This window comes from Pavona decussata, unplaced genomic scaffold (assembly GCF_977016875.1).
Source record: "Pavona decussata unplaced genomic scaffold, jaPavDecu1.1 SCAFFOLD_12, whole genome shotgun sequence".
Lineage (NCBI taxonomy): Eukaryota > Metazoa > Cnidaria > Anthozoa > Scleractinia > Agariciidae > Pavona > Pavona decussata.
Window position 1 is genome coordinate 556,446 of NW_028145435.1, and position 14,782 is coordinate 571,227.

The 14,782-nt window shown below is 39.9% G+C and overlaps 1 protein-coding gene across 4 annotated transcripts in view; it reads right to left on the reverse strand.

The window, feature by feature from the left end:
- Positions 1–230: 230 nt before the first annotated feature.
- Positions 231–14,782, reverse strand: part of LOC146487921 (phospholipid-transporting ATPase ABCA3-like) — a 41,799-nt gene continuing 27,247 nt past the window's right edge. Inside the window, exons 9-19 of one of the 4 annotated variants that reach the window (XM_085125306.1) lie at positions 14,183–14,531; positions 12,889–13,073; positions 11,792–11,960; positions 10,948–11,189; positions 10,056–10,235; positions 8,869–9,076; positions 8,019–8,320; positions 6,286–6,437; positions 3,962–4,149; positions 2,482–2,652; positions 231–1,680 (exon numbers count right to left, since the gene is read on the reverse strand). In XM_085125306.1, coding sequence (XP_084981432.1) covers positions 1,278–1,680; positions 2,482–2,652; positions 3,962–4,149; positions 6,286–6,437; positions 8,019–8,320; positions 8,869–9,076; positions 10,056–10,235; positions 10,948–11,189; positions 11,792–11,960; positions 12,889–13,073; positions 14,183–14,531 — 2,549 coding nt within the window. In that variant the 3' untranslated portion in view covers positions 231–1,277. Of the gene's footprint in view, positions 1,681–2,481; positions 2,653–3,961; positions 4,150–6,285; positions 6,438–8,018; positions 8,324–8,868; positions 9,077–10,055; positions 10,236–10,947; positions 11,190–11,791; positions 11,961–12,888; positions 13,074–14,182; positions 14,532–14,782 lie in introns of all 4 variants that reach the window. The other 3 variants (XM_085125313.1, XM_085125323.1, XM_085125298.1) reach the window with 3 other exon arrangements.

Sequence of the window (14,782 nt, forward strand, 5' to 3'; positions counted from 1 at the left end):
TCTCTCTCTCTCTCTCTCTCTCTCTGCCAAGCAGCTGTTGAATTGATGATAACCTAAATTTCTGCCTTAGCCCCGGAGATAGGCATTAGGGATAGGATGTTTGGACGGCGTTTTGGCCTAGAGGAGAGGGAATTGTACAAGTCGATCTCCAAACGTTCAAATACCAAGGGCCTCTCTGGTGTGGGGATGATCGTCACATTACACAAACAAACGCACAAAGGCGCAACATGAGTATTAAAAAATTTATTAAACAATGATATTCATACTCATATGTATAAGCTCTTAATAAAACACACTGGTTTGGAACGTTTTCAATGAAGCACTTCATTTCAGTCATGCTAGCAGCTGAAATATGTGAAATAAAGAGGAGCGCTCAACACAACGGAAATCTGAGGATTCTAATTCTTGTACTCAACGTTTCTTTGAAAGTTCTACAATAATCAAACTGGGAAGAAAATACAATAATTAGTGCGAAGGTCCGTTACTGATTTTACAAGTCCTCGATTGTAATCTTACTTACAATTCTGTTAATCCTTTCCGTGGACTGACTTTATGAACTTGTTGACCTCTTTCACTTGGTTTTGCCATAATTACTTGAGGGACTGGTTATGAAACCTTGCCATGAAAACAATGGTGCTGCAGTTTATGTTGGAAGGGCCACGATCGTGCACAATCCTTTGTTTTAACGTTCACACCACAGTTGAATATCTTAACAAAACATTCGATTGGTCAGTTGCTCTAACACATTCCAAATTCTATTGTTGTTTGTGCAGGGTCAAGGTCAAAAAGGCAAACAAAAACATATAACAAAGAAGTTTGTCAGGTTTCATAATCATTGCCTTCAATTAACTATGGTTTTACAGGTCGAGTGGTTTTATAAACCGCGTGGCTTTCACCTTTTAAATATCTTATTTTGTCTCTAGAGATTAATTAACACCTTAACTGGCTTACACTAAATAAATAATAAAGAGCATTTTATTATAAAAACGTCGCGCATGAAGCGAATTGCTAAAGCATGGAAAAGTACTAAAGCATGGAAGTACTGTGGATAATCGCAATTGCCAGTTACCAAGCGAGATAAGCAGCTACTCTGGAGTAAAATCGTAATTGAGTCCATGGGTCCTCTGCTTACCCAACTCCTTAAAAGGTGTCGAAAACAAGATACAAACTTACAATTCTACCCCGCTTTAGTCGAGAAGGTAAATATATGAGGGAATTTAAGGACATTTTCCGATAAAAATAGCTTTAAAAGTTATTATATTTAAGTTGACGAAATTCTATAGAAAATATAGGCTACTGTCTTCGAACTTCGGTCTCTGTCCTCGAGCAAAGTTTAAGAACACTTGCTCCAAAGTGGTCTGACTCACAGAGTAATCCTCAATGTTGAAATTCCATTTGACTCGCTCAATTGTGCCAAACAGCTGAGCCCACGTTACTCTTTTGTTGCAGATGTGGTAATGGAGCATGCCAAGATGCTCATCTTTCAACACGCTGCTAGGGAACCACTCCTCCATGAACTCCTTGAACGATTTTGTGTCCGGAGCTTCACCAGACACGCGTACCATTAGTGTGTATCCCTTACCAAACTTGTTTTTAAGATGCTGTGGACTTCCCAGGCATTTAAGTTGTCCGTTTACCATAATGGCAAGTCGAGTGCATAGAGCTTCACATTCTTCCATGCTGAAATTAGACACAAATGAAATTCATCTAGATTAAAAATGTGTGACTCGGTGAAATCAATATAAGCCCGTATCAGGTCGGTGAATAGTTTACGTATTTCTGATAGTTTCTAGTAAAACATGCCACGACTTGGGATTTCATGTGCTGAAATTTATGTATATATATAAAAAAAAATAAATAATAATAATAATAATAATAATAATAATAATAATAATAATAATAGGTGTAGAAGAGAATGAACCTGTACCTTTTCTTCTGCATGTAATTATCATTAAAATATAATTCCTACTCCAGATACAGTGAGAAGGCTGGTACAAGTAAGGGATTGTGTTCAATTTTCCAATTACCAACGTTGGTAAAGCTTTAACTTTTCAATAGTGCAAGGATCTCTTGCACAAACAGTAGCAAAGTGTAGACGGATCTTTGTGTAGATCAGGATCAGCAATGTTGAAGAAAACGTAAAATCAAATGCAAGGCTGATCGGACATCAAAAGTAATTTTATTACCCAATATTTCGGTTAGACAATACTAACCTTCTTCAGCGGCTGCACTTAGCTTCTTACAGCCCCTGGAGAAGGTTAGCTTGGTCTAATCGAAATATTGGGTAATAAAATTATTTTAGCTGTCCGATCAGCCTTGCATTTGATTTTACCTTTAACTTTTCCACTGATTGAACTCTTGTTTAATGATAACGTGCAATGAAATAGGCTAAAAATAGACACCTAATTTTATGCGTAACGTTTTTAGGAGCAAGACTATCTTCTTCCAAAGGAAGCGCTCCTTTGCGTATTCGGGACTTACCACTGCGACGTAATCAGGATGCTACGGCCATCAGCACGAACACGTGACAGTGTATCCCATAATAATCTCCTCGCTACTGGGTCCATGCCAGTGGTGGGCTCATCCAGAAGTACAACCGGGGGGTCCCCTACCAGGGCTATGGCAGTACTCAACTTCCGCCTGTTGCCGCTACTAGGGAGGAGAGGGTAGGGCAAGCAAAGAGGTCACGTGGTTTATCTGTGTTATCTTGAATATAATCAGTTACTCTTCTGGACCCGGTTGTTCGAAAGCCGATTAACGCTAATCCCCGATTAAAAATTAACCGAGGTATTTATCTCGCTCATTAAAAATATTTTTAAATGCTAATTTTAAGTTAACGGTAAAGAAAAGTCTTAGACAAAACTGCGGAACAATAATCTTTTTGAAGAGTCTTCATTAATGAGAAATTATACTCGAATCAAAGTTCAAGTTAACCTATGATTAGCTTAATTGCGCTTTGAACAACTGGGCCCTGATGCAATATATGAATATATCTCCTGTGAGTAAGCAACGCTGTGATCGGTAGTGATATAATAAGATGTAGCTGTGCTATTTCGCCCGCTTCTACTGAGGGTTCGCCTGTGGTGTAGCCGGTTATCACATCTGCCTTGAATGCAGGAGACAGGGGTTCGAATCCTCGCCGGCAAACCATATTTTCTTATAGTACGTTAATTCGTGCTTTAACACATCTACTTACTTTGTACCTTAAATATAACAGATCATTACAGTGATCCTATGTCAAAACTTGGCTGATTTACTTAGAACAAATATTCCTTGCTCTCTGTTTCAAAAACTGCCAGACCATGTTTTCACACAGAACGTTATATCTTGCTTTGCCACGTTTACTTACCGTAATAGGTCTCATCACGGTTTTCGACGCCATTTTGACGAGTAGGCAAACAGGCTTGAAATAACAGTGCTTGTAAGGAAATCCGATGTCAAATAATTGTCATAAAACATCGCTTGAGAAAAATTCATGAATTGGAAACTTTTGGCACTAGGAAAAGGAGGGATGTAGCTGTGCCAGAAAGCGTCCTGAGTCGTGTTTTAAACTTTCCATACATTTGTCTGTAAAGCGAACCAGCCGTGAACTGCTACTAAAAATAGTTCGCGGGAAAAAATACAGGGAAATGTATGGCAATTTCAAAACACGACTGTAGGCTTTCTGGCACAGCTACATCCCTAGCTCCAATTTTTTACTTAAAATCCTTTTCCTAGTGCCAAAAGTTTCCAATTCATGAATTTTTCACAAGCGATGTTTTATGAAAAATATTTGACATCGGATTTCCATACAAACACTGTTATTTCAAGCCTGTTTGCCTACTCGTCAAAAAGGCGTCGAAAACCGTGATAAGGCCTATTCTTTTCTTACTGTTCATTTCAGAACATAAGTGATCTTTTGTGAAAATACGCCTGATTTCCTTAGTACGCTAACGAATACTCCTTGCTGTTTGTTTCATACCTGTACAAACTGGTCAACTTGTCCGCGTCGTCCTGGAGCAGCAAAGCTTGAATAAGATTGTTGACAACATCCTTTATAATGACTTCCGGTACGCCTCGTAGCCGTGCGTACATTTTGAGCAGCTCTCTTCCGGTCAGCTGGTCGATCAAAGCATCAAACTGTGGGCAATAACCAATACGCTTTCGAACCTGCAGACAAGCATGAAAGGAGGATAAATTACCATTTGCTGAAAACGACAACCTACCTTATCAATTGAGTTCATAAGATATTTTGGCCACCAAAAAAAGAGATTCTTGAATCTCTTAAATATGGCCAAATTTCCAAACAGGCCATTTCTGAGTCGCTGTGAACCTCATTATGAAAGCGAGGCTAAGTGCCGGAGCTTTTCATATGAAAATTAGTTTTGTTTGAATATGAATGAAAATTGCACTTAGCCTCGCTATCATAATGAGATCCAAAGCAACTAGGAAATGGGCTACTCAGTTTTGATAAAAAAATTTAGTTTTCACTCCCCACTGACGCAGTACTGCAGTTCCTTTAGAAACTAATTCCCTTAACGCGTTGTAAACGTAACGTAACGTAACGTAACGAAACGTAACAACAACAACAGCAACAACAGCAAGTAGATTTTATTAGACCCATTACAAATTACTCTCTTGACACTTAATACACAATAGCCACTGCAAATTATAATAAATTACAACATATTAGGGATGAGATCTGAATTGTGTAAAAAGTCGAGTCAGGAGGATAAATGAATCTTGCGGTTTTCGAGTTAAGGGTACTGATAGAGACAAATAAATAGCGTGCAAACACAGGGAGACAGACTGAACTATATGAGCAGTGGATATAGTATTGAATGTTCAAAGTTTTGGTTACTTCATGCTAAGAAAGACTGAAAACTTGGTCAATATCTTTTAAGCTGCCACTTATGATTAACAACTCCTTAGATTGCAAAGTGGTACTAAGAATAAATCACGCGCTGTGTCTCTGTAAACTTCTCCGTCATTGCAAAATTGGAGTAAGAAAGGAAAGAAAGAAATCGATTCGGGTAGATAAAGAAAAAAGACTCCTTACTAAAAATGGTCTATCCGTGACAATTCTATCTGGTGAGGAATCCTTCTTTTAGAGGACATATTTCGTGTAGTAAATTGCGTAAGTTTTAACTGGACAACGCCTCCTAATACAGGAGTGTTTTTGAGCAATCTAGGGCTATGCAGGGAAAGTATATCTTGGTAAGAGTTACTGGAATCCAAAAGTGAAATTGTGGGTAACCACGAATTTTTCAAATATAATTGTGCACCAATGATTTTAAAAAGCGTTAAAAAACATAACAATGTAAGGCACTTTTTCCAAATTCAAGCCCTACATGAAGTAAAACGTAACTTGATATGCCTTTCTCTAAAAGGCCTTCCAAAGGGAACAAGAATGGTGTTTTTTCTTTTTGAATATCCTCTCTCGTTCCAGAGATAATTAAGTTTATGCAAAAAAAAAAAAAACAAATAAAATGATGAGGTCACAAATTGTCTCAGTACAAAGATAAATCACAAAATGATGAATATCTCGGGAAATATTGTAATGATGCTGCTCAAACTTAGCACCAATAACCACGCCAGGAAAAAAACAAAATGACACCTATGCTGACGTTGTCATGGTATTACTCGCGGCCTCAGTCCCTCTTTGCTATGAATCAAATGTGTACATTTTTGACCAGATAAGGAGAGGCAGACAGCCCTACTTGAAACGCACGAATTGCTCATATTACCCTACGTCTCCTCACCAGCTCATTGGGAGTAAACGATATCTGGTTAAGGCAAAAAATGAGAACGTCAGTTTTCGCATGAAATGGGCCTGAAAGCAAAACTGTTGCCATGGAAGCAGCACACCAGGCCTCATTTTGTGTCTTACATTAATGATGCCAAGTTTGAGCAACACCACTCCAATATTTCCCGCGATATTCCTGATTTTGTGATTTACCTTTGTACTGAAACGATTTGTTACCTCGTCATTTTTTTTACTAAAACCTCTAATATCTTTGGAACGAAAGAAGATATTCCAAAAAGAAAACGCCATTCTTGTTCCCTTTGAAAGAGCTTTTTAATAGGCATAAGTTAATTTTTACTTCATAAGCACATTAATCATCTCTGCAAAATGCCTGAATACCCCTTATTCTCTTTTTGGATTTCAACAATCCTTCCTAAAATCTGCTTATCTCGTATGGTCATAAACCGCACAAAAATGTCTGTTTTAGTGGGCACCATCTTTACGAAACGCACAGAACGCATGCAAAGGAGAACAAAGAGGCACCATCCTTAAAGATTCACCTTAGCAGTCCCGGATGTTAAAGTTTCGTCACCAGTCAGTAGGCGGAACGTCGTTGTTTTCCCCGCGCCGTTAATTCCCAGGAGACCAAAGCATTCACTCCTGGGGATCCCAAGGCACAACCTGTCTACTGCAATCAGTGGCGAGCTACCTTCTAAATCACAGGAAAGAAGGAAGGATATTCTTTTATAAGTGCTGTTGAAGAGCAGAAAGTACCCCAAGTTCATATTGTTTTGCTAACATTAAACGGCCAGAGTCGTCAAATAATGTGACTTTTTATAAAATTTAGCGGGCGACAATTTGGTATCACATTTTACTGCTCAAATGATTTGACGTTACTGTAGCAACAACATTTTGACAGGCATGTTTCTCGCAGTTTTATGTAATATGCGTTGCACGAGGGCGAGTGATTCACTCGCCAGGGTAATTCTATTTGCTTGGAACCTCTGATAAAGCACGCACGAAGCCCGAGTCTGTGAAATGACTTGTCAAAAGAAGTTGTGAATAGAGAGTATTGGCATAGAGCTAGCGATTCTCTGTTTCTTTCTTTCTTTCTTCTTCTTTTTTTTTTCTTCTTCTTTCTTGCCTTTTAACCCGAAAATATGATAAAACCACTTCAGCACCGACGAGCAACAATAGCTCATTTTACAGTTGCGTACTTCGTGACCTCGACCAAGCCTTTGCGTGTGGAAATGAAGCTGGAGTTGACTTCGTTTTGATACAAACCTCACTGCTTTTCAAGGGTCAATACAAACTAGTTAACATAAGAACGACATGATTTTCATATGAAAAGCAGTGAGCCCTCAAAGCCTAGGTCACTAAACACACAACAGTGAAATGAGCTATTGTCATTGTGCACTATGGGTGGAGCAAATTCCACAGTGCACAGAGTACTTGGTTGCAGGATTGAATCTAATTAAACGTCCGAGCGGCTGCTTCGCACAGGTCGTCGTTTTAGCTGGACAATTGTAACATTTTTGTATTTTGAGCGACCGGGGAATAGTAGACCGTCAGGGAAAGTGATGGTGGTAAACTCAAAAGCAGAATTCAAGATTATCAAGTACAGTGCCAAACAACAGGTCTGAAGTAACAGTGCTACATCGAACTGCTGCTCATCAGATACAAGTGTTTGATCTCAGACAAAAAAAGACGTTTCAGTTTGCTTTTAGGTCAAGATCTTGATCTGGTGTTTCACTGGTGTATCAAGATTCATCCACCTGACCGAAATGGACGTCATTTATTGGCTGTTTACTTTGGGACGTATTAATGAGTGGAAAAATAGAGCTCCAAATTTAAATTAATTTTCTTAACTTTTACGTTCTTATACCATATTGCCTTCTTGGTTTTGAATATATGGTTTTTCTGTTTTGTTTGTATGACGTTTTGAGGCATTGGAGAGATGGATAAATACAAAAAGGATTTTAGGCCGTAACTAGGGTCCTCAAGCAACGCCGAAGACGACAGCGACGAGAACTTTAAAAAGAGCAGTCGTTTTAATTAGCTAATTGTTTTTGTGACGTTCTCGTTGCCATCACCTTAGTAGATTCCTAAACTAATAATATGGTATCTAGCATCCGAAGAAAGCCTAGAACCAAGCCCCAAAACAAGGGGCTGAATCGAACCCCCTCTCTCCTCATAGCCCTACCACCAGAACTATATACTTATGTACTTCTCCTGCAAGCTACCCTTAAGGGCGACGAAGATTAAATTAAAAAAAAAGGAAGCGCAAACTTACGGTTTTGCCCTGCGAACTTCTTTGTTAGCTGTTTGGTAACAAGCACGTCGCTCGTTCCCTCTGACGTCATTACTCTCTCTTTTTCGGCCAGGACGTCATCATCGCCAAGCGAGCGGTCAACGTCCACAGTTCTCACAGGACGGCTACAGAAACACTTGAGGAATCGTGCGCATGTGTGGAACATGCCATACTCGACAAATAGAACAAGAATAAAGAAAACAATGCCCTCCCAGGCCAAGAATATCAAGTAGCGGCCAATGCCAGGATTGTCCCAAGCCAAGTAATTCTCTTGAAACTGTAACCTGCTAAGAAATCATGAGATTTTCACCTAAAGTATCTGAACAGCTGTTTGGTAACAAGCACGAACTGCATTAGCATAAACAAACATTTATTGAAAACGGCACAAAACTATCTAGGAATACAGGAAAATGGAAACATTTTAAATAATGTATCAAACGCAAGGAAGAGTGATTCATTCCATTTCCAAACACCAAAAAGTGGGTTGAATAAAACGACGCTTGCCCGAGCTTTTTAGCCAACTTCGAGCTGTTTAGAAATCGGATGAAACATCTTTTTAGAGTGCTTGATATAGCTTCTCAAACCGTTAACAATTCTTGGAGAAATTCGAAGCAAAAGTTCACCAATTTTATGAAAATTAAGATCTCATTTCCAAACTTCCTTCACGGTCGAGATTCCCTTTCTTTTATCTTCTGAATTGTTAATGAGTTTGAGAAGTATTTTGCTTAAATGTTTTTGTCGGTTGCTCCTGACAAGCAAGCATATAGTAAGAATTTTTTTGTGTGTGAACGGAAAATGAATCAACTAACGCTTGCAATATTAAAAAGATTACCGACTGCGGCCTATCTCTAGAAAGGCTGTTTTCTTGCAATCTTCCCAAGGGAGGCCGTAGGTTGTTATACATCTGTTGACAACGGTGTAAAAGATGTCCAGCGCATTGTAGTTGTTGAAAATGTCGCTTATACCCTGGCCGAGAGAGAAGTTAGGTAGAACCAGGAAGGCCCATTTCAGATCGTCGGCTACGTACTCGAGATCAAGATCTGTGTAGAAAACCATGAAGGCTATTGATCAGAAGTTTGTTTTGGTGTAGGTTGATTGCACGTGACGTCATGGCGGCCATGTTGGTGGTTAGGAGCAATAAGATTTTTCTACTCTGGGAGTTAACTTCCATTTTTTTGCAAACTATGTGAGCAAATTTTCTTTTGTTTTGGCACCAATATGGCGGGAACACAATCAACCTGTTATGTGTATTTGTTAGGCTGTGCTGAGATATTATCATTCAATTAACAGCAAAGTATCAGCGCTTCTCTGTCTGCACGTGGTGTTTGTGAAGCGGTATCAGGTAGGTCATCTTGTGTCTGGTTAAAACTGAACATTGTTGAGCGTGCGCATGCCCACTAAGCTGACTTTGCGGGTATCTGTATCCATGGCGGTGATTTATTGTTTATATTTGCTTTACGCATTGCCGCGTGAGTGTTCAATCTCCAGTATGGCAAACGAACAAAGTTTTGAATCTTTCAACGTTGAAAGCTTAAACACAAAAATGATCTCTATTCAAATAGAAAGAGAAAGGTCGAAGGAATTAGTGAAACTGTAAGATAAGGAAAAGCGAGAAGGTGGTCCAAGGCAGAGCTCGATCAGTTTCACGCAATTTTTTAGGCTAACTAAGGATTCTGGGTAGATTTTTGTCCCAGAGCGTTGAGCACGAGGGTTGCATCAAACACGTTGCATTCGTTTGGCCATCTCGTACAACACTCTGCAACATCGTCCAACAATGTTGGATTTAACAATCTTGGATATTGTTGAATCCAACTTCTCTTGATTTTCCTGCGGTTAGAACCATTTGCATGTTTCCGCTCTCCTGGCATCGGTTCCAGGTCGTCACACGATTTCCCGCACTTGGCATTGAATGAATATTTCTGATCCTGATTGGTTACTGGACTTCAGTACATTATTTGTGCTCAGTTGCATCTTTAGCAATTCCGATTTGCATGTGCAAGACACCTTCACACTGCTTACCTTTAATTGTCAGAATATTGACAGTGAGAAGTGTAGCCAGCCCCGTAATTAAGTTGAAGGCTGTCAGAACCTTGAATGCCGTGGACGAATTTCGGAAGAGAAAAGAGAAAAGATACATGAGGGGAATTATGGCCCAGCCATACAACATCAGTAGTAGGGACAAGTAACCTAGACGGGGACCTAAAAAGAAGGAAAAAAAGGGAAATAAATTGCAAAACTACTGCAATTCTTACTAGTGGCATACTACAAAACATCGATGAATAACTTGACTTTCTGGCTTTAGACGAGTATGTACATGAAGAAAAATAATTGGCTCGAGTAGGATATTCACAACTTATAACGATTTCTCAGCTTCTCAGTTTTCTCAACTTTTATTTGCCATAAACCATAAAAATATAAAAACATACATGTAGTATAATACATACATTTACAGTAAATGAAATAAATAACTAGGCCTTTATAGAAGCCGGGGGGTGGGGGGGGGGGGGGGGGGCTTATGGACCAAAGGCTTCCACAGCCTGATTTTTAACCCTTGCCTGTGAAATAAACGCCATATACGATCATCCGAATATCTCTGACCTTTCAATGAATTTTCGAAGATTAATCTACGAGAAAGCTCCGAAGATGTTTCCCCGAAATGTGTTCCAAACAAATTTCCAACTCAATCCAGTTATTCAATTCAACATTCAAGAAAGCGTCGTTTTTACCCCTCACGAATATCAAAAGTAAGATATCGCGAAATATTCAACGGCTTTCCAGCTTTCTGAATGGCTGTATTCGCTGTCATGGAACAAGTTATTGTATCGAATCGAATCGTAGTAGGTGTTTACTCAACAATTTTGCTTCTCTTTAATAATAAAAAAAATTGAAGAAACAAAAAGGTAAGACAAACCTGTGTATGCTGGATCATTAAAAGCTGCTATAAGAACCAAAATCGAGACGGCTGGGATGAGAAAGTTGATCATGTCCCACGTGAAAGCAGATGACCAGTAGCTTATTGGGTCGACACCGCTGACAAACTGTACGTGTTTCGCTTTGCTGGTTCGTTCTTGGACAAGAAACACAACAAAGCTTGAAGATAGGAAAGCCATGCCAAATAAAATGTTGAAAGAGATGAGGAATCCAAGGCCATCACTAAAAAATGGTAACCAAATGTTAGCAAATGTCAACTGGTGGATAAAAATGTCTGCAACAAAAGCAGGCTATAGTATGATAATCAGAAATGTTTTTCTAAATAAGATTTACTGTGGTTCCGTGGAAAATTTTGAAAGGCATATGGGCACATGATATTTCTCACTCTTATACACAAAATTTAAATTTGACTGATGAGCGATAAAGGTGACCCTCCCTGAAAGAGCAATGGAGTAACATGCAAAACTGAGATACATTTTGTTACAAAAGTTTCCTGTCTTTGAGCCCTATTTAAGTTTGTTCTACAGATCCTTTTTTTTATTTTCAATTTTCTCTGTGTACCAACGTGCTATTTTAAAGTTTCCCGCCTTACGAATCAGTGCTAAATCGCGTGTGTTCTCCATCTAGATTATTTTCAAAAGTTGATAACTACCAAAAACGAAATGCAATTTTTGGCGGTAAGACGGACGAATGGACGCATCACTTTATGATATAATTAGGTAGTTGACTTGGCCTACTACACAGCTTGGACGGACTTTGGCTTTGTTATCTTAACTCAAGATGTACGCCCGTGTTATTATGCGCCTGTGTTGTAACTGACTTACCTCTTTAAGTCGTCGAGTTTTTCCTCAGCAGTTCTTGGCAGAGGATGGTTCACGGTGGTCAAGGTGTAATTTGTTCCAAGAGTATTCCGCAAGATCGCAGCATCAGCAGCCGCCAAAGATACAGCAATAGAATGGTAAGCTTGGTTGTTGAACCACGCAGTCACATTAACTGATGAGACATGAAAGCAACTCATTTTAAAAATAATTTGCCAGTCTCAGTCTTAGTTTCATTACCAATTCGAATACCCCCCCCCCCCCCCCCTCTATTTATACGTTTTAGCTTGTGTTGTTATTTGAACCCCTCGAGTGTCAGCATCTGGCAGTGCCTAAGGTCTCCGCAGTCTCCCTAGTGCCTGTTGCCAGTCACAATATTCGGTCGTCCAGTTGCATGTGACGTCACTCCAGCTAATCGGGATGATAGAACTCAGCCCCAAGGCTTCTGAATGAAGGCGGTTCACTCTAAAGCAAGGTGAGGCCTCGGGAAGAAGCTAGGACTTTCGCTCTTGTGTTTCCATGAAGTGGCTACGGAATGGGATTGGAATGTTTACAGTTCTTAGTACAATGGAACCCCGCCTACCTCGTTACTACAACCACCTTTTTGTGCCCCGAACGAATTGAAAGTCCAGTCACTTCCTTAGTCGCACAACCTCGTTAATCCGACCACTCCGTTACTAGAAACACATTTTTGCGGCCCGAAAGTGGTCCATGAACGGAGTTCCGCTTTATATTTAGTTCTGTTTAGCTTTTCTGGTACATGAAATACTCCCAGAAACAATACGAGGGAAATATCAAACAATATAATAATCATTTTATAGCCATTTTGGCCCAATCGGTCCAATATGCAATACCCCCTCCCCCTTCCCACGCACCCTGCAGTTCTTTGAGTGAAGATAAATGATTTAACTGTATGCACGTAAAAAAAAACACCCCCACCCTCCCACCCCGCTTGCGCCATAGAGTCGCAGCAAATCAATCAATCACTTTTCCCTTCTTTTTTGCATGTACGGTTGAACAACTGTAAACAGGATGGCTAATTAAAAATACTATCTTATGACATCTAAAGCTGATCCCTCGAGAAGTAAAGAAAATGAGTTAACCTTTGTTATTTTCCTTGGCAAATGTAGTAGCAATTAAATTCTTTCTGTTGAAGTCACCGAGTCCCACATCCTTAGCTTTGCTGGTCAAATAACACGCCATATCATCAGTCACATGAACAGGGTGTGTCTCGTCACCAGGCCACTGCGTTTTGTAGCGACCTGCTAACTGACGTGCTTCACTGAAACTTTAGAGCAAAAACAAAAGAAGCTTAAAAGTTTTAATAACGAGATGTTCACCTCTCTGCACGAGTTAACTGTTATTTTATGCTTGAAATTAAGTTCCATCCCACTACCATACAGTTATTATTTAAATTTCACTGGCCTCTAAGAAATTACATCTCTAAATTCCTGCTTAACTCTTTTCTATCCACACAGAAGTCAGCTGTTCTAACCCTCGAACCACAGAGAGACTTGCAAAGACCGCAGTCATTTTTACCGCGTTCAAATGTAAAACTTAATTCATCAACATTGTCGGCTCGTAGAGCAGGTGACCTCAAGGCTTTTTCCAAGATACGCGATTCGAGTCCATAGCAAAAGTATCAACAGGTTAAAGTTGGTTCCGTGTGTCTCCCAATGAAGCTGTGGTCGACCGTGGCCCCTTTTGTCATTAGGTAGTATATACAGGGCGTACCTTCAGCATGGTTCGTCTGGCATCCTGGGAATATGGCCCAGGACAAAGCTATAAGTTTGAAAAACTTGCTTCATATACTGCCGAGAAGAGACACTTGTCGAAAGCTTCCATGATCTTACTACTGAGTTACACCTGCTCATGGTAATAAGCTACAATGCTGGACTAAAGGGATGGGTCCATGTTTTCTGTTTACAACGCATTTTACTCCCCACGCCCTGCCACCTGGGGAAGGAACGCGGAGAGAGAGTGGGAAGAGATGGGATACAGTCGTGGATGGCTACAATTACTTCTGCGAAAGACCGAGGTGGATGGAGGGCTTTACTGAATAGCTTCAAGTGTCGTCCGGGACACGAAGAGGATATAGCGAAAACTCAGCCCTTCCCCGGTACAATGTTGAATTCCAAAAGTCATTCTTACAAGGGCTGAACATTGTTAGCAGGGTGTGAGTTGGGTGACGAAGATTTTTTTTGTTCGCGCGTATCATTTTCCTATTGTGTGAGTAAGGAAACATTTGAAATGAGAATTTGTCCCAACCCTTTTGTCTTTGATTGTAGGTCACCTAAGTTTAGTTTGGGACATAATTTTTTTTCCAGTTAAAAAAGACTTCTCAAATTTAACCTGCGTTTAGACAGTGTTCAGAAGAAAAAAGATTAGATTACTCACTTGTCTGACGCCCATGGAACATAGTTGTTCTGGAAGTTATGCGTCGACAAAACGAGAGCTGGAAAGTCCGTGGGCTGAGGGATAGTCTTGACGCTGATGAGAGCGATGAGTGTAAAAACCAAGGGGAGAAGAAGTTGGAATAAAATGGACATCTTATGACGCTTGGAGTGAAGAAGGCGCTTGACAAACATGGCGTACCATCGTTGGCGAAACAGGCGAAAACCGGACGAGAGCACGTAGTGATTATAGTCACCGAAGGTACCATAGCTGGATTCGGTTGAAATCATGTGCGCCATAATGGCCGAACGTACAGTTGCTGCAGGAATTCTCCTTTCGTTTACTGGTGTGCCTGATGTGTGTGAAATGAAGCATGTTGACTATTAGGAAAAGGAAGACTAACGATATAAAAGATGACAAGCGCAAAAGTGTTAAAAAGTATTAATGTAAACACTCAGATTTCAATGAAAGAAATTAAAACTTGGAAGTCAAGCATTTTTATTTCTTGTAGATAAATACGCCTGTTGCCTTGTGTCTGCGAAACACGCAGAGATGTTTATTCGATTGCATTATTTGTGCCTCGAGAAGCGAACAGTTTTCGTG